A 24,664-nucleotide genomic window follows, 5' to 3' on the forward strand; every position below is an offset into this window, starting at 1 on the left:
AAATGAACAGTGGCGTCTAGACATGTTGGAGAGTAACGCATAGTAATATGTCTGTCAAGAAAAATTTACAGACAGAGAAACAGTCGAGAGACAGACCATTTTTACTTAAGAGCACTAGGCGACTGCTTTACAGAGAGCCTTCCATTATCACTAGGACCTCTGAGGACTCATGGTAAAGGAGTGGACTTCTGTGGAGCAACATTTTGATTTCCGCTGACTCTGTGAGGGATAACCATTTAACCATCTGTAGTGTGGTAGTGAAAGGGTTAACCTTTTGTAGTGTGGCAGTGAAAGGGTTAACCATTTGGTAGTGTGGTAGTGAAAGGGTTAAACCCCTTATATGGTGCCCTCTGCTGACCAAAGGGAGTCAACAAAGTGGGTTAGCATTGATTAGATTATGTATTGTCAGTATACAACACAAGTACAGTACAATGAAAAGAAGTTTAGCATCCAACCAGAGTGTGCTAGCTGCCCTGTCAAGGCTAACCACAGTAACTCGAAAAAAGTCAAAATTGAGTTATGAGTGAAATTGAACTTGTCAATAAATGTTTTATCTTGTGACCAAGTTTCAGATGTTAATGTCGCTCAGTTTTGGAGATATGGTGTTTTAAAAACTGCAGTAACTATAAAATCACACTCGAAACCCAGGCAGTAACTTTCAAACAGTGAAACTGAGAAAAATGGCTTTAAAGTTTTTTGACTTGCCATCCAAAATGTGTTATAGGTAGATAGATGATAGTACCCATGCAGATTTAACATGTATTAATGAAGTAATCTTTTGGCATACAAAAATATGATGTAATTATTTTAATTAACCCCAAAAAATCAGATACTGCACTCTGCTGCACGATTTTCCTTAAATAATTATACAGGTAATGTACAGGCAAAGTGCAGTAACTTCAAATACAATGTTGTTTTCCCTCCAGCTTTCATAACTTAACCTAGCCATTTTGAAAATGAAATTTAACACCTGAATATATTGGAATGATGATGATCCAAATAAAATGGCTAGGTTAAGTTATGAAAGCTGGAGGGAAAACAACATTGTATTTATGAAGTTACTGCACTTTGCCTGTACATTACCTGTATAATTATTTAAGGAAAATCGTGCAGCAGAGTGCAGTGTCTGATTTTTTGGGGTTAATTAAAATAATTACGTCATATTTTTGTATGCCTAAAGATTACTTCATTAATGTTAAATCTGGGTACTATCATCTATCTACCTATAACACATTTTGGATGGCAAGTCAAAAAACTTTAAAGCCATTTTTCTCAGTTTCACTGTTTGGAAGTTACTGCGGTCTGCCTTGACAGGGCATACAGCATTATTGTACATGCTATCATACAGTGATGGCCGAAGAACAAAACCTCTTATCTGATAAATTCACAGAATGCTATTTTTTAAGGATACCAAATACAATACACTGTTTTCTTTGGACTATATTATGTGTTAACAATACCGAACCAGTATTAGTTCCTCACAAAGTGCGGGTTTCCCCCACTCTTCCCCCCATGCAGATAGGAGGCTTTGTTCTTCATCCATCTATATAGGATGATTATATGCACAGATATGGATATGTATTTATATGCTGTAAAATATATAATGTATATATGCGATATGTACAGCACTGTTGTACATACTATCATACAGAGTATATGGGTAGAATTACTAGAAGAAGAAAAAATTGAAGAATTCTTGAAAAAGAATGTTAGTCATGATGTAAAAAAGAAGAAAAGTGTATATACTTTGTAACAAATGTATGTGTATCAATAGACCTTAACTGTTCCCTGACCAGGGCTACATGGCGGTAGTGTTTTTACTATCATTTATTACTGTTTGTTTTAATGCACTTAGGTGCCAGACGGGTGGGGTTTGTCACAAATGACAAAATTATTGAGTTTCAAATACAGAAAGTATTTGAAAATCGATTTAGTATTTTTGTTTGTTTGTGATTTTATCTGATTGACAACATACCTGAGACTATGGTACTAAACCTCACCCACCTGCTACACCAAAACAAACCCTGTAAACCCCATGGGATATTGTACTTACTATTGTATATTTTTTTATCAAGAAATGTTTTCTAGGTCTTTGCATGTTAATTTATTGGGGAAATAAATATTTTGGAGGGAACTTGGAGGGATCAGAGACATTTTGATGGTTTTATAATATTTGCCTATATTTATACGTTATGTTATTATCACATGGAATTCTACCTGTGAGCCTTATTTATTTGTCATCTAAGTTATTCACGTTATTGCCCTTCTCTCACTTGGGAATATTCTGTGCATTTCATATTTATATTATTTATATAGTCATCTGTGACTTCACTGTGTTTAATTCAGTTGACTTTGTGTTGCTGGATCATGTCTGTCTGACTACATGCATTTTGTGTGTTGAGTCAAATTGTCATATTGTTAATAAAAAAAGAAAGGAAAAAATATATCAAGTTGCACTTTCATTGATATAAATCCTAGGGTTGGGCTAGCCGTAACAGCATCCCAGCTCGCTAGCTGGATATTCATGTTCACTATATTGATTGGACTGTACAGTTGACTCTTGGAATAAACAGTATAGTCTCTAATGACATTGCAGTGAACATACAGTTTGGAGTGTGTGTTTTTATTACATTTTAAATTACATTTAACTTATTTTACACAAAGTAGAGGTGTTGTCCAGTATATCTAGTAGTGTATACAGTAGCTATTTATACAAAGTAGATGTGTTGTCTAGTATATCCAGTATACAGTAGCTATTTACACAAAGTAGAGGTGTTGTCTAGTATATCTAGTAGTGTATACAGTAGCTATTTACACAAAGTAGAGGCGTTGTCCAGTATATCTAGTAGTGTATACAGTAGCTATTTACACAAAGTAGAGGTGTTGTCCAGTATCTAGTAGTGTATACAGTAGCTATATATATTTCATGAAACAAAGACATTTAATAAAACAAGTGAAATTAAAATAAAGGAAGATGAACGGCAGTTGTCAAGTTGCCTACTGTATAAACACTATTAAGTTCCAGTCAACAGGAAACTAACATGTGTTTCCTCCATCCTTGCCTGCTGCTGCTTTGATGAACACTCACTATCAGTGACTTCTGTCAAATACGTTAATTAATATAGAAAGAGGGATATCAGCCACTACTGAAAACATATTGTAAAATAAATATTTTCTCAAAACTAGCCTAGTTTACCCTTGTTGTTTGTAAATCATCCAAAAATACGCCATCAGTTTGCACCCAAAATATAACAGAAATCCCTTAAAAATATATATAAATTCCAAGTTTAAAATGTCAATATGTTTCAAAGACCCTAAACAGGGCAAATCTGTTGCTCAATCAAACACGCCTCCTCTACCTTTACTGGTATAAGCAATTTTTACGTCTCACTCCATGCATTTTATAGAGTCGCAGCCAGGTCTGCTTATTCTCCCAGAGCTGGTGACAGCAGCAGCCAGGGAGTTCCACGTCTCAGTTCCTCCCTGTCTCTGCTTCCATCAGCCACAACACCGCTCTTGGCCAAGCCTCCACGCAAACGTGCCAACGGAGGCGGAGTGGACCGGGCCAGGGTGGAATGAGACCGGTTTGAGAGAGAGAGGCGACACAGAGTCTGGGATCTCCTGATTCTTATCAGCTGGGTATTGGAACAGAGACAACCAGCCCAATTATCAAATACCTGATATCACGACCATCCCGTCAGGTTGCCCACACCCTAGACCTGGGGAGTGAGGTTCTACCCTTTCTACCATTGACAAACCAAGCTAAAGCTACCTGTACCCTCTCTACAAAGACACACCAAGCTAAAGCTACCCCTGCCCTCTCTACTAAGATGAACAAAGCTGAAGCTACCCCTGCCCTCTCTACTAAGATGAACCAAGCTAAAGCTACCTGTACCCTCTCTGTCAAGATGAACCAAGCTAAAGCTACCCCTGCCCTCTCTACTAAGATGAACCAAGCTGAAGCTACCCCTGCCCTCTCTACTAAGATGAACCAAGCTAAAGCTACCCCTGCCCTCTCTACTAAGATGAACCAAGCTGAAGCTACCCCTGCCCTCTCTACTAAGATGAACCAAGCTAAAGCTACCCCTGCCCTCTACTAAGATGAACCAAGCTGAAGCTACCCCTGCCCTCTCTACTAAGATGAACCAAGCTAAAGCTACCCCTGCCCTCTCTACTAAGATGAACCAAGCTAAAGCTACCCCTGCCCTCTCTACTAAGATGAACCAAGCTAAAGCTACCTGTACCCTCTCTGTCAAGATGAACCAAGCTAAAGCAAAAGCTAAGGGTACTACGACTATGCTTGCACCTCATGGTACCAAAGCACCTCAAAGGCACTAAAAACAAGATTACAAACGTCACAAAACAAACTGGTCAGACTACTGCTTGACCTGACTCATAGAACCCACCTCACCCCTGCCCACTTTGACAACCTAGGATGGCTTAGAGTAGACGACAGAGTACAGCAACTTGATACACTACACCACTAAGGTACCCATGTACATGTCGAGGTACTTCCCAAAGGTCAGTGAATACCACGACCACAACACCAGAGGGAGTTCCACAAATCATGTTCAACCCAGATTCGGCTCAAACAAGGGACTAAACACGTTTTGCAATTATGCCACATCAATGTGGAATGCCCTACCCACAGCCGTAAAAAAAATTTGAATCTTTTTGTGGAGCGCATTTGTTGCAAGCTATTAGGAACGTACTCATTGATGGTTGCTTATCCTGGCAAAGACCTTGCCTGTCGAACGAACAACGTTGAAGAAATTTAATGGGGCACTTCACAAAAAAATATGCAAATTTGATTTATTATTTATCCAGTTTATTTTGTCCATTTTATTCAGTCCAGATTATTTGCTTTATAATCCTTTGTAGACGTGTTTCATGTTTTCTTTATTGGTGTGTTAATAAATTGCTGTCTTCATAATTAAACATGTATTTTGGGATAATTCAAATTATTTGTGAACTTCAAAAGAGAAAAATCTTTATACAGCTAATGTTGAGAGTATAATCCTAGTTGTGTATCCATTGGACTGACAACTCCCTAAATTTTGTTTTTATTGGCCTATAGTCCATTCATGCTGAGTGAATCAGTTCCCCCAGCCACATTTGTGTATTCAATTTTTTTTGGGGAATTAACTGATATAAAACTTATCGAATCGAATCGTGGTCAAATGAAGAAATTTCATGATGCATTGAATCGTTGCCCGAAGAATCGTAATCGAATTTAATCGTTGTGAGGTTGCATCGTTACACCCCTATACTATTTACACATGGTAGAGTAGTTGTCCAGTATATCTAGGACTATTTACACATAGTAGAGAGTAGTTGTCCAATATAGTGTATACTATAGTATTATGGAAAAAGCATATGTTCACCCTCTTACATTTCTTGTGCAATATTTAGTGTAATATTCCTTTACTCCATTTACGATAAATCAGCTTACTGGCTTAAATTCTCTAGCGTACAGAGAGCATGTTTTGTCTGGAACAACTCTAATGACCAACTCTCTCATAACAAAATATTAAGGACTCAGGTCCTGCTGACCAGGTGCAGCTTATCAGTATTCATCCCACACTGTTATCTTGTGAGAACTGCCTGACTTTTGTTCTGTATGCAAAACCTTGACTTATTTTACTATAAGGCTGAACGTATCCTGGGCCTCGTGGCTCACTTCACAGATTGTCTTCCGCTCTCTGTATCAAACTGAGACTCTATGTACATGTATCTTTTCTTCCTATCCATTGACTCAATCTCAACCGCTCTTAAATTCACCGGACTTTGTAAAATAATATTCCACAACAATTAGCTATTGAAGGAACTAGTGACCAATGCTACGGGAAATTCCATCACCAGTTGTCTCTGGTCTGATGTCTATCTAAATTCCATCTCAGTTTGTTTATCTCTAGTCCGGTGTCCATCTAAATTCCATCTAAATTTGTTTAGACTGGAGACTGAGCTGGTGACAAACTACTGACTACTTGTGAATATTTGGGGCTTTCTGGTCTAGAATTCTTAGGGTTGTTTTCTTTATTTTTTATGGCTTCACAACATCTTAGCCCAATATTCTATACTGTATCTCTCAACCTCTGTTTTCATTTATTCTCTCTCTCTCTCTCTCTCTCTCTCTCTCTCTCTCTCTCTCTCTCTCTCTCTCTCTCTCTCTCTATCTCACTCTCTCTGTCTCTCTCTCCCCTCCTCTCTCTTGCTCACACACACACGCGCACGCACGCACGCACGCACACACACACACACACACACACACACACACGCTCACACAATAAAGAAAGGAGCAACATGGGTTGTAGATGTCATGCTCTCTGCATTATAAATTATATTTACAGTAATACAGACCTCAATAAGACAGAAAGAAAAACAAACACAAAAAGATACAATATAAAGTTGTCTTGAGCCACAGCATAATCATACCTGCCAACATTTTGTTGTGGGGAAAAGGGGGGATTTTCTGGGGCTTCAAACTTGTGACCCACACTGACTGCACTGTACACCTCCATAGACTGCACACACAGTCACAGAGGAGTGTCATATTAGCTTTGTGTTGCCAGGTTGTGCAGGACAAAAACACACAGTGTGGTGGATGAAGGAGATTATAGTCTCTCAATATCTGGCAACAGAAATCTCCCACTGAGGGATTTAATTTGTGTCACTTTTCTTTTGCACAGCATGGAGAAATGACCAAACGGGAGCACAGCGGGAGAAATTACCAAAAGGGAGCACGGAAGGAGAGTGTTGGCAGGTATGGATATATAGGCTACAGTATATTAATGTATCCAACAGTCTTCTTGTAAACAACCCGCTTTTGTTTATACTGTATTCACATTTCCACCCTCATACGGTTTTCTATTGATGTTCCCTAATCTACAATATATGTCCTCCTACCTCATTTAACCTCTGCAAAGTCCATTTTCTCATTTTTCTCTCACAACATTTATATCCCATCCTTAAAGGTGCTATAGATAACATTCAGCCACTCGATGTCACACTAGAGCACCAGCATGTCATTTATCCAGTTAGGTGCCTTCCACATGGGGAAATGGGAAGTAGGGAGGGGATACATGAACGCAATATGTAAACAACAACATACATTTTGGACCCGCAATTTTTTTTTAAATGATAATGAAATTAAATGAATTAATCAATAATTTTTTGGGGGGAAAGTAATACTTTTATTCTGCACTTTTCTGACAGCTCTGTGGATGTATTCTTTTTTTTAAACGATTACTCAACATAAAATATTATCTATAGCCCCTTTCACTTTCGGTTTTGGCTAAGTCCTGGTCGATGGTGTGTAGACTATCACATGCCTCCTCCGAAGCGAAGTTGTAGTGAGTCAGATCTCCTTTTTTTTAGAGAGATTGTATAATACATGTGCGTGCCCATGGCGTGTGCGTGTGTCCTCCTGTGCGCACTGGAAGAACACACAATACACAATTTTCGGGGACCCCTTTCCTCCTAATTTGCTCTATAGCACCAATCTCAGCAACTAGTGGTCAAAAAGTTCACTGGATTAACGTGAAGCCTTCAGAAGAAGTTTAGAAATGTTCAGTTTGATATTTTTTTACTGCCAACTTACTTGCCGCTGTATAGTCATTTCAGTAACACTTTGAATTATAGGAGGCACAAATAATAATTAAAGCTGCAATAATTATTTTCTGACCACTAGAGAGCAGCAAGGAGCCTTTTCCCCCCAAATTGATAGCCTTGTCTCGTTTCGGTGATTGTTATAAATACATCACGTAGAACCATAACAATGGCTTACTGGCATCATTTTGTTTTAACTGATAGATTATCTGAAAAAATATATAATTTTTGTGTATTGATTACTAGATTTCAACTGCAATACATATGTTTTTTGGCATTTCCTGGTTGTTAAACAAGGTAGGTAAATACTTCACCTACAAACGTAATACTGTTCTGACAGCACAATATTGATGTAATTAACTCATTCTGTGCCATTCACTGTGCCATTTCCTTTTTTTCAATTTTAATATTCTATGCAGTCTCACGGACCTCTATGTTACTGTTGAAAGCCATACTGAGACCCCGAGAGTGCAATACCGGCCAGATCCTGCTAGGTGGCAGTATCGCCCACCCTTTGAAACCCTGTTCCAGACTGTGTGTCACATCTAATGTTGTCCTGGCAGAGAATCTTGGCCCAAGCAAGTCTAGCGGTTCATCCAAGCACATTGGAATGCGTCCAGGACACTCGATGCATGTGTTGTGCCAGATTGGGACCCGATGGACATCAATACTGGGAATCGAGATCAGACAATTGGAATATTATTTTTGGAATAACCCCGATCAAAGGTATAAGGACTATCTGACGTCAATTCCACCTTGATCCTACAATGATTTCACATCGATCCAGCCGATCAACGTATGTAGTATTCAAAACGAATGCCGTTGCTGGTGATCAGAGCATCAAAAAACTACCCCCCCCCCCCCTTGATGCATTCATGATGAAACATAATACCTATATATAAACATATTATATACCTTTGATTTGGAAACAGTAGCGTGTCCAGGCGAGAAACGCGAACGGCTTTAGCAAAATTCACATAGCGCTCCATAACTCAGCTTTCAGGAATTAGCCCGGATCACTCTGAAACTATACAATATTCACCACGGGATAACGCGCGAATGTATACATGAAAAAATTTACTATTTTTTTGCATGTTGGACGAGAGATAGTGACTGTCAAATGAGCCATAGTATTGTCTCCATATATAATATAGAATATAGCTATAGCTCATCAAACATCGTGATGCACAGTGAAAATAGGCAATGGAAAGCTGGCGCATTGACTACAGGAATGAGGGTAATAGCTGGCGCTGAAAGTGTTTAGAGATTTGCTGGGAAAAAAACATTTTAAAATGCAAAAATCCTGTTTTCCAATAATAAAATAATTTAAAATAATTATTGCAGCTTTACGTACGTCGGAACTAATGATGAACTACATGTTAAAGGTGCTATAGATAACATTCAGCCACTAGATGTCGCAATAGAGCACCAGCATGTCATAGTTCCTCCTTACTTACTCATTCATATTCATTGTCCTCCCCTAAGATAAAGCATTCCCGCCGATTCAAATGACAGTACATTGGAGTGTGAACATCGTACATCACCTAAAAAGTACACAACCTTTACCGTCTTTAAAACTATGAATTTTCATCAACAGTAAAACTTATGAGGCTATAGATAACAAGATTAGAAAATAGTGCACATCTGGAAAACAACAAAGCGATGCAGTGTTTTGTCAGAGAAAGCTTTGGACAAAAGGCTGACTTCGCACTGTGTGGTCAAATCAGATTTTATTCAGTTTCCCAGTGGCATCTTAACCCTTTCACTACCACACTACAGAACATTAACCCTTTCACTACGAGTCATATGACCGGCCCAGCTGTTCTGGTGTTAACGCTCTAGCCATTTTATGTAGTGTGTGATTACCATGTACTCTTGGGAGGGGTCTCTGTTTCAAATACCTGGGTGGACCTGGGTGCAGTTTCACTCTCTGCACCCGAGTATAACCCTGGATGTGTGAGATATGATTATAAAAAGGCGAGAGAGAGCGTGACGTACAGAAATGGAAGACGGGGCTGACGTCAGCGACGGGACAGTGAGGTGTTAGACCTCATATTATTCAGGGGGTTATGAGCAAACCTTGAGTGGACGTATCACAACCGGTCTGTGTTTGAAAGCTCTCGTTGTCATCTGGCCTCTACTGAGCATCAGCTTCAGCGACCTCTGTGTTTTTACTTCCTTACAACCACGTGCCGCGTCTTTACTATTTAAAATGTTGGCGCATGCGGGTCAATTCAGGAGCGTCACCTGTTCACACTGGAATCTGATATTAGACACATGAAAAAAATTTAAATAAAAAATACAAATAAATTTTTTTGTAAAAAGAATGTGATCAGCCAAAAATATTTAAAGAAAAAAATTGGATCTGAGCAATAAATCAGAATTGAGCACTAAGGCCTGCAGTGTGGACTGTTGTTATGATGTCGTCTTCTGCATCGTCGTCCCGGTCCCCGTCCCTGAACACGTACTCTGGAGCAGGTCTTCGCCGCTCGTTCAAACTGTTCATATTGTCCACCCAAGCCCCTGAGCGCTGGAGATGTCTCAGGTCCAGCTCAGGTCCAGCTCAGGTACAGCTCAGAGTGCACGACACCGCTACACAAAATGTGTACAATAATGCAAAAAAGGCAAATACCTCCCAGATTTCACTTTTCAATATTCACAGCAGTGTCTTTAAAATTGACCCGTTTAAGATTCTCTCTCGATACATTTCTTTTTTCTTCGTCGTCAATCATTTAAATATTGGGTATAATAACATTATGTTTGATTTGTAGATGAGAAAATAAACATTCTGGAACATTTCTAACCCATTGTAAATCAGAATATTGGTTGCATCACAACATCTGTGATTATGGTAAAATATAAACCGTAAATGGTGCATTTATATAGACTCACATTCACCCATACACTAACACTGGTGGCGGAGGCCATGCAAGGTGCCAACCTGCACATCGAGAGCAATTAGGGGTTAAGTGTCTTGCTCAAGGACACTTCGACACGCTGCCCAGGAGGAGCGGGAATCGAACCGGGAACCTTCTGATTGCCAGACGACCGCTCTACCTCCTGAGCCACTGTCACCCCCATTATGCCGTGTTAAGTCGCTGGAACAAGAGCTCAGTCAATCAACTAGAGGTTGGTCTCCAATTCCTGCTTTTTCTGGATTATGGAATGGGCCTTTAATTGTGATTATCATCGATGTTATGTTCTATGCTTCTGTGACTTGTTATTCGCCGACATCTTTCCTGAGTTCCTCTCCTCTCTTTTTTTACATGTAAACTACCGGTCCAAAAGACCCCACTGCCTCCAGAACCGGACCAAATGAAAGCACCAGTCAGACCACTGGAGTGACGACAGAAACAGCCCCCTATAGCAAAGCAACAAGGAACCAATCAGGAAGAGCCTACAGCCACCTTTAAGAGCACACGTGATTGAGTCGTAATTCAGGGATCACAGCTTTATGTGTTTCTTCTCCTGCAAGTCAGTAAGTCAACACCTCCTCTGCAGTGAAGGAATGGTATGAGGGAGTAGGAATCCGGATGTGGTTTTGTAGGGAGTGCTAGGAACACTGCCAATTATGTGTGTGTGTGTGTGTGTGTGTGTGTGTGTGTGTGTGTGTGTGTGTGTGTGTGTGTGTGTGTGTGTGTGTGTGTGTGTGTGTGTGTGTGTGTGTGTGTGTGTGTGTGTGTGTGTGTGTGTGTGTGTGTGTGTGTGTGTGTGTGTGTGTGTGTGTGTGTGTGTGTGTGTGTGTGTGTCCAGCGCTGAATAGCGTTGTGAGAACGTTGGGGCTGTGGCCCATCCTCTTCTTATGATCCCAGTATGGAACCCAGGCTGTGGCCCATCCTCTTCTTATGATCCCAGTATGGAACCCAGGCTGTGGCCCATCCTCTTCTTATGGTCCCAGTATGGAACCCAGGCTGTGGCCCATCCTCTTCCCAGTATACTCGTTATTGGCGGGGATTGAGTTAAGGCACTGAGATCCCATTCTTATTATTATTATAGTTTAGAACGTCAGGGGTGTGACACATCCTCTTATTATTATAGTTTAGAAGGTCAGGGCTGTGACACATCCTCTTATTATTATTATAGTTTAGAAGGTCAGGGCTGTGACACATCCTCTTATTATTATAGTTTAGAACGTCAGGGCTGTGACACATCCTCTTATTATTATAGTTTAGAACATCAGGGCTGTGACACATCCTCTTATTATTATTATAGTTTAGAACGTCAGGGCTGTGACACATCCTCTTATTATTATAGTTTAGAACGTCAGGGCTGTGACACATCCTCTTATTATTATAGTTTAGAACGTCAGGGCTGTGACACATCCTCTTATTATTATTATAGTTTAGAACGTCAGGGCTGTGACACATCCTCTTCTTATTATTATAGTTTAGAACATCAGGGCTGTGACACATCCTCTTATTATTATTATTATTATTATTATTATTATTATAGTTTAGAACATCAGGGCTGTGACACATCCTCTTCTTATTATAGTTTAGAACATCAGGGCTGTGACACATCCTCTTATTATTATTATTATTATTATTATTATAGTTTATAACGTCAGGGCTGTGACACATCCTCTTATTATTATAGTTTAGAACGTCAGGGCTGTGACACATCCTCTTATTATTATTATAGTTTAGAACATCAGGGCTGTGACACATCCTCTTATTATTATTATAGTTTAGAACATCAGGGCTGTGACACATCCTCTTCTTATTATTCTAGTTTAGAACATCAGGGCTGTGACACATCCTCTTATTATTATTATAGTTTAGAACATCAGGGCTGTGACACATCCTCTTATTATTATTATTATTATTATTATTATTATTATTATTATTATTATTATTATTATTATTATTATTATTATTATTATTATTATTATTATTATTATTATTATTATTATTATTATTATTATAGTTTAGAACATCAGGGCTGTGACACATCCTCTTATTATTATAGTTTAGAACGTCAGGGCTGTGACACATCCTCTTCTTATTATTATAGTTTAGAACATCAGGGCTGTGACACATCCTCTTATTATTATTATTATAGTTTAGAACGTCAGGGCTGTGACACATCCTCTTATTATTATAGTTTAGAACGTCAGGGCTGTGACACATCCTCTTATTATTATTATAGTTTAGAACATCAGGGCTGTGACACATCCTCTTATTATTATTATAGTTTAGAACATCAGGGCTGTGACACATCCTCTTCTTATTATTATAGTTTAGAACGTCAGGGCTGTGACACATCCTCTTATTATTATTATAGTTTAGAACATCAGGGCTGTGACACATCCTCTTCTTATTATAGTTTAGAACGTCAGGGCTGCGACACATCCTCTTCTTATTATTATAGTTTAGAACATCAGGGCTGTGACCCATCCTCTTCTTATTATTATAGTTTAGAACGTCAGGGCTGTGACACATCCTCTTCTTATTATTGTGGGTTGCACCAGTGTTTCATCTACAGTACACCAAAATGTAAATGTAAAATCTGCAGAAATGTCATTACATTTGACTCTGTCAGAAAATGTTTCAAATGTACCCCTACAATTCAAATAAGTCAAATATACAGGCAGGCAGGCAGGCCGGTTAACCGTACCCAGGAAAGCTGCTATCAAGGCAGAAATAATGTAATTTACATTGGTGTCAATATAAACGTTCAGTGTTGAATGATGTAAATGCCGTTGGAGCCTTTTCACCCCTGTAGAAAAACCTTCAGGAGGAATCGTTACCATAGTTACGGTAGTTCAGGTGTGCCTGATTTTGTTGTTTTAAGAACCAAATGGGAATAGACCACAAAACTACCAACTACCCCATCCCCAAACAGTGTCTCCAGGCACAGAGCACACAAGTATATAATGCAATTTACCCAAGAGGATAAATCAAAAGTTTGTATCCCATTTGATTTGGATTTAATTTATAATAATTTCACCATGTATGTTTTTTTTTGTGTGGTCAAATTCAGCTGGAGCTTGTCAAGCCTGAGAGATCGCTTTGTTTTCATTGAGTATTTCCAGAGTAGGTTCCGTAACCCATCTGGAACTGAATGTCTCAAAGCCAGCCACTCACACAACAGTCCCCAGATTTCAACACACATACGGTGCCGATATAAAGGTTCAGAGGTTTCAAAGAACCACTGAAGTCACATGTATGAAAATCCACTCACTACCTCAAACGTTCTACATCTCCTGGGAGAATGTACCTCGGGGGGCATTCAAGGGGACGTCAAACGCTTCAAAACAATAATGGTTGCTTTGTTCTGAGCCAAGTCGAGCGCTTCCCATCAACAGCCCTAACATAATCCCGTCTACTTGTGTCTCTTCAAGGTTAATAAACATATAATTTTTATCTTTTTCATCATTCTGCAACATTGTGCGTCCCTCTCAGCAACTCTGCAACGTGCTCGGTTGGGGTCTTGAACGCAAACGTAATATCCCAACATTCATTTTTCTTTTATTGCTCCGAGTGGATCTCAAAGTAGACCCCCACCCTCTTCAACGTCCTGCAACGATGGTTCTCTCACCGCGTACGTCTCAACATTCTGTAAGATTTGTGTCTTCTTGAATGTCCCCCCTCCTTCCAGGCAGCCTCTCCCTCCATCCGACCATGCCCGGGTGTGTTTCTGAGTGTTCTGTCTCCCCCTGGTGGCGGTTCCTAGCTCCTGCGCTGCTCCTGGTCTTTCCTGCGCTGTTTCTCCTTCTGCTTCTCCAGCTTGTCCAGAGCCTTGCGCTCCTTCTCTGCCGCCGCGTGGATGTCTTTGATGCGGCGCTTCAGGGCACTGCGGTCCGACGCGTTGGCGACGCCCAAACCCTGGCCGGGACAAGAGAGAAGCTCAGGTGAGAATCAAGAGGGAGATAATCTAGTATATACAATACTTCAACTCCAGAAGAGAAGAGAGGAGAGGAGCAGTCTAGCCCATCGGCGTATTTAGACCACTATCACTGGGGCACGTGATCCAATGTCCCCAGAAAAGAAAAAAATATATATATTTTATTAATTTTTTTTACTTCGCTTTGAAATATTATAGTGAAATATTTTGCACTGTTGTCGCATTTATCTTGTTGAAATCCTCCAACAGGCTCTTTTGTATGTTGACTGGTTTGCACACCCCTATGACAGCTAATACATGGTACATCCCAGCAGTCAGCTGGCCTCGCGCAGTTCACAGGTAAAAGCACACAGTGCTGCGGTCGCATTCTGTCATGATGGCAACCCCGCCAGCTAAGAAAGTTAAAGCAAAGGAAATTCGGGCATTCCAGCCCTCGTGGACAGACTACTACGGGTTTGTGTGTCAGAAGGACCGTGCTGTGTGTACTTATGTTGAAGGCTTGCCAAACAAAGAGACAATCAAATCAAGGATAAAAGATATCCCCATGTCAGCTCGAAGTGTCGAGCGACGCATCAACGAAATGTCCGAAAATATCAGAGAACAGCAAACAGCTGGATTAAAAGATGCTCCGGTGTGCAGCCCTGTTAAGCCTTTCTTTATCATAAATCGATCAATAGAGACCGTATTAGATCCCCAATTATCATATCATGGGGTATCATTGGAAAGCCACACTCATTGGCTACAACCCTGTGCAAAGATTTTCGAGATCGCCAAATGATTGACGGAGCTAGAGCCCCGGGAGTCGGGGGTGGTAATGTGTACTTTTGCGTACTTTGGGGCACGCCTCACATATCGGCAGTGATGGGCAGTAGCTAGCTACAAGTAGCGACGCTACATAGCTTAACTACAATTCTCAGTAGCGTGATGGTAGTGTCGCTACTTTTGAATCAAGTAGCGGTGTCTGTAGCGCAGCTATTTATAGAACGAAGTAGTGACGTAGCGACGAGGAAACGCTACAACGCTACTGTCGGGAGAAACAGTCTAGACTATAAAGATTTGTGAGGAGAAAAAAAAACTCCCCGTAGAAAAAAACCCACTATGATTGGTTGGTTGGTTTAGATATGAGTATGATGACTCACGACTGGGTATGGTTAGGCCAAAACATTACGGGTAGGCCAATCAGAGGCAGGATAGGGCGGGACTCCAGCTCCGCAAACCAGGAAGTGAAAATCAAAACACAGACGTACTGAATGAATGAATGCAATTTAACGGATTACATGAACCAGTCCACGCGAAATGGCAGAGGGGTTCGATGGCATTGATGAAGATGATGATGTCAATAACAACAATGCCTCTCCATGGCCCTATCTGGACACATTTATGAGTTTGACTGAAAAAACGCCTAAAACATATGCTGCTCTCAACTTCCCACACATCCAGCACTAACTTGAGAACACATTCAGGTGAGCTGATGAAAATCAACTGTTCCCAAACAGCACACAAGTCAGTACACTTTTTGTCAACAGCTTTAACTAACAGATAGCTGCTATCATGATGATGTTTCACTGTAGGCAGAAAATGAACAATATTATGGGGGTGGAGAAAAGAAAAAAAGAGGGAAAAGATCACCTAGAGCAGTGGTTCTCAACCTGGACAGGACCCCCAGGGGGGGTCCCCACATGATTTTGGGGCCATGGAATGTTTTGTGAGTTACATATTTAAATACATTTGGTCATTTAGCTGACACTTTCATTCAAAGCAGCTTACAAACAAGTCAGCAGGAGTGGTACATATCTAGCAGCCAAGGATAAGTAGTATTGTTTGTCAGTGTCAAGCTTGAGTGTTATACTCTGAGTACATACTGTAGTAGTATAGACATATTAGCATAGTTAGTAGTAGTATATACATGGTAGCATAATACTAGTAAAATGAAGTAAAACAGTTACAATTCAGATATTGAAGAAGTGTGTTTTTGGTTGATAAAGTGGGCAGGTTTCAGAAGATGCAGAGTTTAGGGATAAATAATACATAAAGATAGAATAGAAAAGAAAAAGACCATCACTGCATCAAAAGTAATCAACAAACTATACTATAAAAACTGATAAAACCAAATGGTCTCTTTCTTTTCTTTTGTAGAGGCTGCACCCAGCTAAACTTGCCTTTCTGGAATTTGTACATAATACAAGTTCATGTTAAAAGGATGACACAAAAAGCCAGAACGAGGACTTGTTTCAGTTTTATAATAAACAATCAAACTGAGATTTTTTTTGCCTGCCTATTTGTTTGGTGGAAACTTGATCACGAAGTAAAAAAAAAAAAAAAACAGTGCCGATGTAGCTAGATATTTTTGCCATGTTCTTGTAGTGTAGCTTGCTACATTTATCTGGGGATAGCTTCCATTGTAGTTGAGCTATATTTAATCGAGAGTAACTTGTAGTGTAGCTTGCTACATTTTCCAAGTAGCTTGCCCATCACTGCATATCGGCATGTAACTCGAGAACCGATGAACGGATTTTGTCACCTGAAAGGGCAATCGACAGGCAACAAATAGGGCTTTAATTCTATCTATATATTGTATTAGACGATTGTATGCACACCCGGGCCACTAGAGGTCAGCAAAGAATTGTCCACATGTGGGCCCTTGGATGTTAAGAGGTCAATGTTTTTAAATAATTTTTTTTGTAGCCAAGAGTAAAGACCATAACCCTATCAAAAACAGTAGTCAAAGTGTATATTTTCATTTTTACCGATGTTTTATACGATTTATCGGAAATACTAATTTATCGGAAAATGCTAATTATCGTAAAAACCGCAAGGAAATGACTAAATCCAGATTCAACCCTGCCATTGGAAAGAGGAGCATTTTCCCTATCCATAGATGTATGATTTGGCCATAATAAGGTCAAGGTCAAGTTCAAGGTCAAATATGAATTTATAATTAAAATCGATTATCATTAATTACTGTATCTACAAATCCTTCTGTTTAATCATCTTCCCACGGTTCATTTGCTTAGATTTTTTGTACACATGATCTCAATAAGGTGGTGAATGAGCTCAGTGAGCATTTTCTCCTACCCGTATACATTTTTGATCAAAGATGCAAAAATCATAAATCATAATTTATATTCTAATTTATTTGTTTCATCACAATTTACTCAAGCCTAGTAACAGACACAATATTTCTGACACTGGAAATACATACCCCCAGGTATGTAGGCGAAATACGGCTTACAGCTTATCAGGTTAAAGGGACCAACCAACTACTACCCCAGATAACAGAGCTCAGTAAAGCAAAACAGTGCCAGGGATCCCAGGTAGGCTGCGGCAGCTGTTTATTTTCCTACACACATGGCGCTGCAGCATGTTAACTTGAACGTCTTTCTCTCTCTCTCCCTCTCTCCCTCTCTCCCTCTCTCTCCCTCTCTCCCTCTCTCCCTCTCTCTCTCCTCTCTCTCTCTCTCTCTCTCTCTCTCTCTCTCTCTCTCTCTCTCTCTCTCTCTCTCTCTCTCTCTCTCTCTCTCTCTCTCTCTCTCTCCCTCTCCCTCTCCTCTCCTCTCTCTCTCTCTCCTCTCTCTCTCTCTCCTCTCCTCTCTCTCTCTCTGGCCTTGGAGGAGGGTGTGCCATCATGTTAACGCAGCCTCAGTTAAACCTTGCGACGACTGAGCTGTGTTCTGGACACTACACATATTTAATTGAGACCCTTTATTATTTCAATTTACATTGATACATCATTCAGTAACATTTTCAGAGCCTTATAACAAAAACATTATTACGGCCACCATTGTGACCAGTGGGATTCTTTTTACTCAAAATGTGAGTATTACCAAGTCACCTTGTGTTCTTAAAACAATGACAATAAACACAACACTCCATCCCGGAACCTACGATCCTCTGATCTAGGTCTCCTCTCCATCCCTCGCACCAGGTTACGGACTTTTGGGGACAGAGCCTTCAGCGTGGCGTCCCCTACCCTCTGGAACTCTCTCCCCCCCGAAATCCGCAACGCCCCAACCCTGGACACCTTCAAATCTGCTCTAAAAACACACCTCTTCACCAAGGCTTTCCCCATCAGTTAGTTTTAGATTAAATTAGGTCCATTATCCCCTACTTTCCCTCATCCCCTCTTCCCCCTCCCCCCCCTACTTTCCTTGCCCTAATTTTTGTCCTGATTGTAAAGCGACCTTGGGTTCTATGAAAGGCGCTATATAAATTTGATTTATTATTATTATTATTATTATTATTATTATTATTATTATTATTATTATTATTATTATTATAGTTCTGTAGCGTTATGGCTTGCTCAGCACCTGTCTGCATATATCTCGCTTCAGCATATATACACTGAATAAATTAATAAAAAATTCCACCATGTACCTTTACATGCCAGCATTCATCTGGCCACACCCCCATCCGCTTACCTACATAAGCAGGGGTGGGGCCACACACTCATCTCCTTCGCAAATTTCATCACAAGCAAAGTGCTGCTCACATGCCCACTTGACGTGGAGAAAAATATTTAGTCTGAGGAAAGGAAGAACAAGGAGATACGTTGACATCATATCTTTATTTTCGAGAAAATACGGCGATATTGTCTTCGTTACTGGAGTGTCTGGTTCATTCCGACCTTCAACGGCTTTTTCGTATTAGGAGCTCACGCCGCTGACATGCCTCCCAACTACAATCCTCCTTGCTGCGGCTGGATGGGGTTACCCTCCAGCAACACAGCTGGACTGTAGGACGCACCGACTGTTGTGAGAAGCAGTGGTTTCCAGGTTGGGTACGTACTGTTTTGCTTGCAAGCTCTGGTTGTTGTTGATGCTGTGGGGGTTAGCTAACAATTCACGAAACGCCGACTCCAGGCTAGGGTCCTCTGCTCGGCTTAAGCGGCGGTCGGGGGATCTTGGTCTGACGCCCATGATGGCTAATCTAGTGGGCCGCGCTAGGTCCTGGTGATCCCGGGATTCTAGAGCGGATGCTTCTCTGTCCCGTGCAGGCCCCATCTTTCATATACAAATGGAAGTATACCCTAACGAGGAAATGTGGGCATAAGATCTTTATCAGAAGTTCCATGCTCAAAGGGCCCCGTGTATGTCTGGATCACCGTTGACAACTGTGTTCTGACATTTCTTTTTCTTTTCCCTGTTAAGGGGAGGGATTGGGACAGCGGCCTGTCTGAAGTGTGGCTTGTTATGTCATTGTATGCAGTTCAGGTGATAGCTGCTTAGCTTGCGTGCTAGTTGTGGACTACTGTGTTAGCCAGTCAGCTGTTAGCTGCGCAGCTGTTAGCTGCGGCGTTAGCTCGCTGTGTTTACAAGGCTGGTATACGTTAGCTTGTTGCTATCAGCCGAACGGCTGTTAGCTTAATGCTACACTGTTGAACGTTTTCTGTGACTATAACATGCCTTAAACACTCTGACTACGACGTCATCTTTGACAGAGGATGTTAGTCGAACCTACCGGGAGCCCGGCCGGCGAGGACTGCGTCAACATGGAGAACCGTAGCGGCTGGGTGGCGCAGCGACGCTGCCCTCGTCGTCAACACAGGAATGCTGTGTTTAACGTCGGTGCCCTGTTAGCCAGATTGCAGTTCGCTTGGCCTGCGCTCACGGTAGGTAGGTCCTGACCGGACCTTAAACACTTCTTCTTCCTTCCCTTCTAAATGTTTTGTAATAACGATGTTTTCCAAAACGGGTGTTGCTGCAATACATTTAGGATACGACGCGTGTTGTGTGTGAATTGTCTTGTCACTGGTATAGCTTCTCTCTCCATACAAATCGGGTTGTTGTTTTACATGTGTAAAAATGATCTGGTTAGTTGTGTTGAGAACATCATGTGTGTTCAGGTACCGTGAACTCACAACTAAGGGGGGTAATTAACCTATAAAGCTATGCTTAGTGACATATGAGTGAAGAATGAATTCTTTTCTCAGCCTGTAATGACAATGAACAGTGTGTTCACATATTAACAGGGTTACCTGTTCAACTTGGCCGTATCAAGGGTAAGGTAGGAGGGGTGATCCCCCCGGTTTCCCTGGGGCTTCCCCACCCTCCTTTCAGACATGTTGTTTACAATATATTGTGTCACTGTGTTTGTGGGGATACGATGTAACCCTTAGCTTAATTGCTGGGGTTGTGCTAACCGCTTGAGAAACTATATTTTCCTAAAGAAAAGATTGTTTGGTCGCTTATCGTGTGTGCTTAGCAAGGCCTGTGGCCGATACTAATCGAGGATTCTGTATTCTCTCGTTATGAAAAACGGCGTTCCTCTGTAGCAAGAGTGTACTTGCCATTTTTTGTTGTGATAAAGGCTTGTGATCTACAACTGGGTTAGGTTGGCCACAGAAGCACATGTGTAAGTCTGGTACTGGGGCTCTTAAAGGGGCCCTCTCTATTCTGTGTTGTTTCCTTAGTCATGAGCTGTGTGAAGCTGTTAGACACTTCATGTAGCTGACTATGACTGTGTCATGCTCTTTTTTGTCATTACATCGTATCATGGGTGTGGGGTCGTAAAGGGGTGAACTGGTAATCCTTTCCTTCCCTTTTTGATGGGCAGGGGTTAAAACCTCCTGTCTTTCAAGGTTCCTGTCACGTTGCTGTTCGGCACGTTACAGGGTAAGAGGGGGGGGAGTTTCCTGGTCCCACGCCCTGGAAGATTGGGCGTGTGCACCGCAGAAATTCCCCTGCCATAGAGTACGTCACTGTGCGCGTCTCTGTTGGTAAGACTTCCGTGAGTTGTTCAGGTCCATGTGATGGATTTGTTTCAGGGAGTTGTCAGAGCTCCTCCTCACGAAGCTCCTCCTCGGGCCTTCTGTGAGTTAGGACTCTCCTTCCCTGTGAGGGAGCCTCCTCAGAGTTCAGAGCCTCCTCCTCAGATTGTCAAGGTGAGTAGAACTTCGAAAAAGAGTTCTGCTCTATTGTGTGTGTATTCGATTCAATTCGAGTATTGAGTGTGTATTGGTTCAGTGCCTCCTCCTCGGAGAGCCCTAACCCAAATATTACATAGCTCAATGTTGCAATATATTCTTTTCAATCTATATAGCTCGCGTGGGAAGTCTCTCTGGGGATTTCCGTCTCCTCCCTATGGGAGGGTGGTGCGATGTAAAAATGTAAAAAATGTTTACCCTCAGCTGCGTCACGAGGGATTCATGTCAGTCTGTGTTCTTTCTTTTTTGAATAAAAAGAGGAAGGTACATGAAGCACGACGGCTCCGTGCCGTTCTCCCAGGCGACTTGGAGGAACAATGTTTGGTGTCTTGCTAGACTATCCATTGATGTGTTTGGGTCTCGACGCATACATAGTGCTGGCTCGGTGTGTTTCTGTTAAAGAATCACACAGGGGCTAAGTGCGCTTTGGTTGCTTGTTAAAACAGCGTTTTTATAGGGCAACTGGGATTGTCTCTTCCGAGCGCCAGTTTACTAGGTTGTCTCGATGAATTCTCGTTCATATCTGGGGGATGTTAACGGAATAGATCTGAACATAGGTAGAGGGGTCTCACGCCCTTGGGGTGGGCCACTGAGCACGGTCCAAATGGGACCGTCTGGGTGGCGCCCTCTTTTCATGTTTTAGATCGACACGCATACCTACCCCCTCTTCTGGAGTGGGAATGTCGGCGTGGTTAGGACACGGAACTGGTCTGGTCACGCTGGTCCAGGTCAGTTAACCCGTTGTCCGCCGAGGATGCAGATCTGCTGTTCTGGTACCCTGAGGGACTTGTGCTTTTTTCAGGGGGAAAAATGGCGGGTCGGTCCGGGTGTCACAGGGTTAGGCGCTATGGAGACCCTTTGTTGGGTACATATTGTACTCTGCACTATCGTAATGGCTTACGGCCATGCCAACCTGTACACGCCCGATCTCGTCCGATCTCGGACGCTACGCAGATTCGGTCCTGGTTAGTACTTGGTTGGGAGACCGCCTGGGAATACCAAGTGCGGTGTGCTTAGGGCTGGTTCTCCATTATTTTCGACCCTCTCTCACGCGTGGTGAAGAGGGGGCTGTTGGGGTGGTCTTGGACCTCCTCTGGTAACCCTGTGCTTCCCGTGCCGCCGGGCCCGGTCCGAAGTAAAGTTTCGTTGATACCGTAGGCCTGGGATAACCCTTTTTTGAAAACTGAAACACTTGTACTGCGGTATAGCCAGTGTATGCCCGCAGGTGTGTTTTGGAGTTTTTTCTTGAGGGGTTATAGGAACAACCACCGTCGGTACCAAGAGGGTGGTTGATTCCCTGGTGTGTTGGAGCAGTGTCAACTCCCGGGTTACCCGGTTGAGTGTGCCCCTGCACGTTCATGACGTCTGCCAATCATGTCAGCCTTCTCTGCCTCGACCCCTCTGGGTGGTTTTTTTTTAATGGAGGCTTTGTCATGCAACAACGCCAGCATACGCCCCTTCCGCCGGGGGGGCTGTTTTCAGCTGACTCCTTTGGCGCCTGTCTCGTCCGCAGTGCTCCAGGCTCAGGTTACAGCCTGTTGCCTGGTTTCCCCGGTGCGCTGCCTGCTTCCGTTGGTTAACCTTTTTTGTGTGCTTACGGCCATGCTGACTGCCTGTTCTGCAGGGTCAGTGTGCCAGGCGGTGTGCTATTGGGGGGAAAGGGCCCGCTCTTGGAGGGGCCTTATCCGAATACGCTGGCGATGTGGGGGGCGGTGTCACTAAGTGACCACCTGGTGGGGTCTTGATGCCTGGCGTCATTGACCTCTCCGGGCCCTTGTTTTCCAGGGGATCCAGTCCCTTCAGTGGGTCTGGGTCTTCCTTCGCGCTCCGCTGCTACGGCCTTGCCACAGGGTTGGGTTTGCTCTTGGCCCCGTGATTTCTGGGGGCAGTAACGAGGTTGTTCCTTCCGTTCGTTCCCAGGTGGCATGCGGGTTGTGCGTGTGTGTAGTCGTGGGGTCAAGCCACGGTCTGCTCACCCTGTGCGTTGAGTTGCTTGAGTGCCTCTTCGCACGGTCGGATCCGTCGCCCTCCCGTGAACCTCCAATAGGGGGGGTATCCTCCATTAGGGAGGGTCGGGGGGGCTCGGCCCTCCCCGGTCTGATATTTGTGGGGGGCCTCAGCGGGGTACATTCGTCGGGCTATGGCTCCGCTCAGCCCCTGTTATGCAGACAGGTGCTGAGCAAGCCATAACGCTACAGAACGAAGGGTTATGTATATAACCCAGTTCTGTGAGTTATGGTGCGCTCAGCACCTGGACGCCCCTGCGGCCCTTGATTTTTCATTGTGGTGAAATTTGTTGGGAAGGAGATGAGTGTGTGGCCCCACCCCTGCTTATGTAGGTAAGTGGATGGGGGTGTGGCTAGATGAATGCTGGCATGTAAAGGTACATGGTGGAATTCTTTATTCAGTGTATATACGCTGAAGCGAGATATATGCAGACAGGTGCTGAGCGCACCATAACTCACAGAACTGGGTTATATACATAACCCTTCGTTTTATTAGGTTGAAATAATGTGGTTGTGAACTTATTATGGATTGAAAACTGAAAACCAAACAAAATGTGCTATATATAGCCTACCGTCTGCGTCGAATATGAAATAAAGTCTAAATGATAAATTCTTTCTTTAAAAAAAACAAGCTCAATCAAAAGATTCTACATGATTCCAAAATAGTGAAGAAAATGACTTTAGGAAGAACAAAGGCAGAGGCTCTGGTCCTTGCTCCAAAGGCAGTGGGTGATGTTCTCAAGGCCTTAACATCAGACAAACCCCTCCCATTCTCCATACAGATGGATGTATCTAACCTAACCCTAACCCTAAAACCGAAATAAAGTTAAAATTTAAATAGTTACAAAATCTGCCCAAAAACCGGGCCCCAGTATAGCGCTTGGTCTAGATACGCCCCTGTGAATTTCGACTCCCGCTCCCTCCCACTCCCACAGAAGACTGAAACCCATCCCAATCAAGAGCCAAACTTTTATAGAATCCCACTCCCATGATCCCTTTTTACTCCCACCCAATCCTGCTCCCTTTTTCTTCCTCAGTATAAAATATGCAGTACATGGGTCACACCATGTCTGCCTTAGTTAAACATAAAACCACCAAACATTTACATCAACAGGCTTGAGGTCACACACATGTGTGTTGCGTTGCATGCATGATGCAGTACTAGACTTCCGGTGTAGTTCGTTTCGCTTGTGATGCAGTGTTGGGTGACTGAATGAAAACTGAGGGTGATCAATGCAATGTTTAACTCGATGCTGGGGAGAAATGTTCAAATATGCGACCA

General features: G+C 42.3%; 1 protein-coding gene across 1 annotated transcript in view; it reads right to left on the bottom strand.

Moving 5' to 3' along the window:
- Window positions 1-14,279: 14,279 nt before the first annotated feature.
- The window catches only part of samd14 (sterile alpha motif domain containing 14), a gene marked incomplete at both ends in the record, with an annotated part of 61,035 nt that continues 50,650 nt past the window's right edge, over window positions 14,280-24,664 (bottom strand). The window contains 1 exon segment of the mRNA XM_084329244.1: window positions 14,280-14,435. Coding sequence (XP_084185370.1) covers window positions 14,280-14,435 — 156 coding nt within the window.

This window comes from Notolepis coatsorum, assembly GCF_963971535.1.
Source record: "Notolepis coatsorum genome assembly, chromosome: 14".
In the NCBI taxonomy this organism is placed as follows: domain Eukaryota; kingdom Metazoa; phylum Chordata; class Actinopteri; order Aulopiformes; family Paralepididae; genus Notolepis; species Notolepis coatsorum.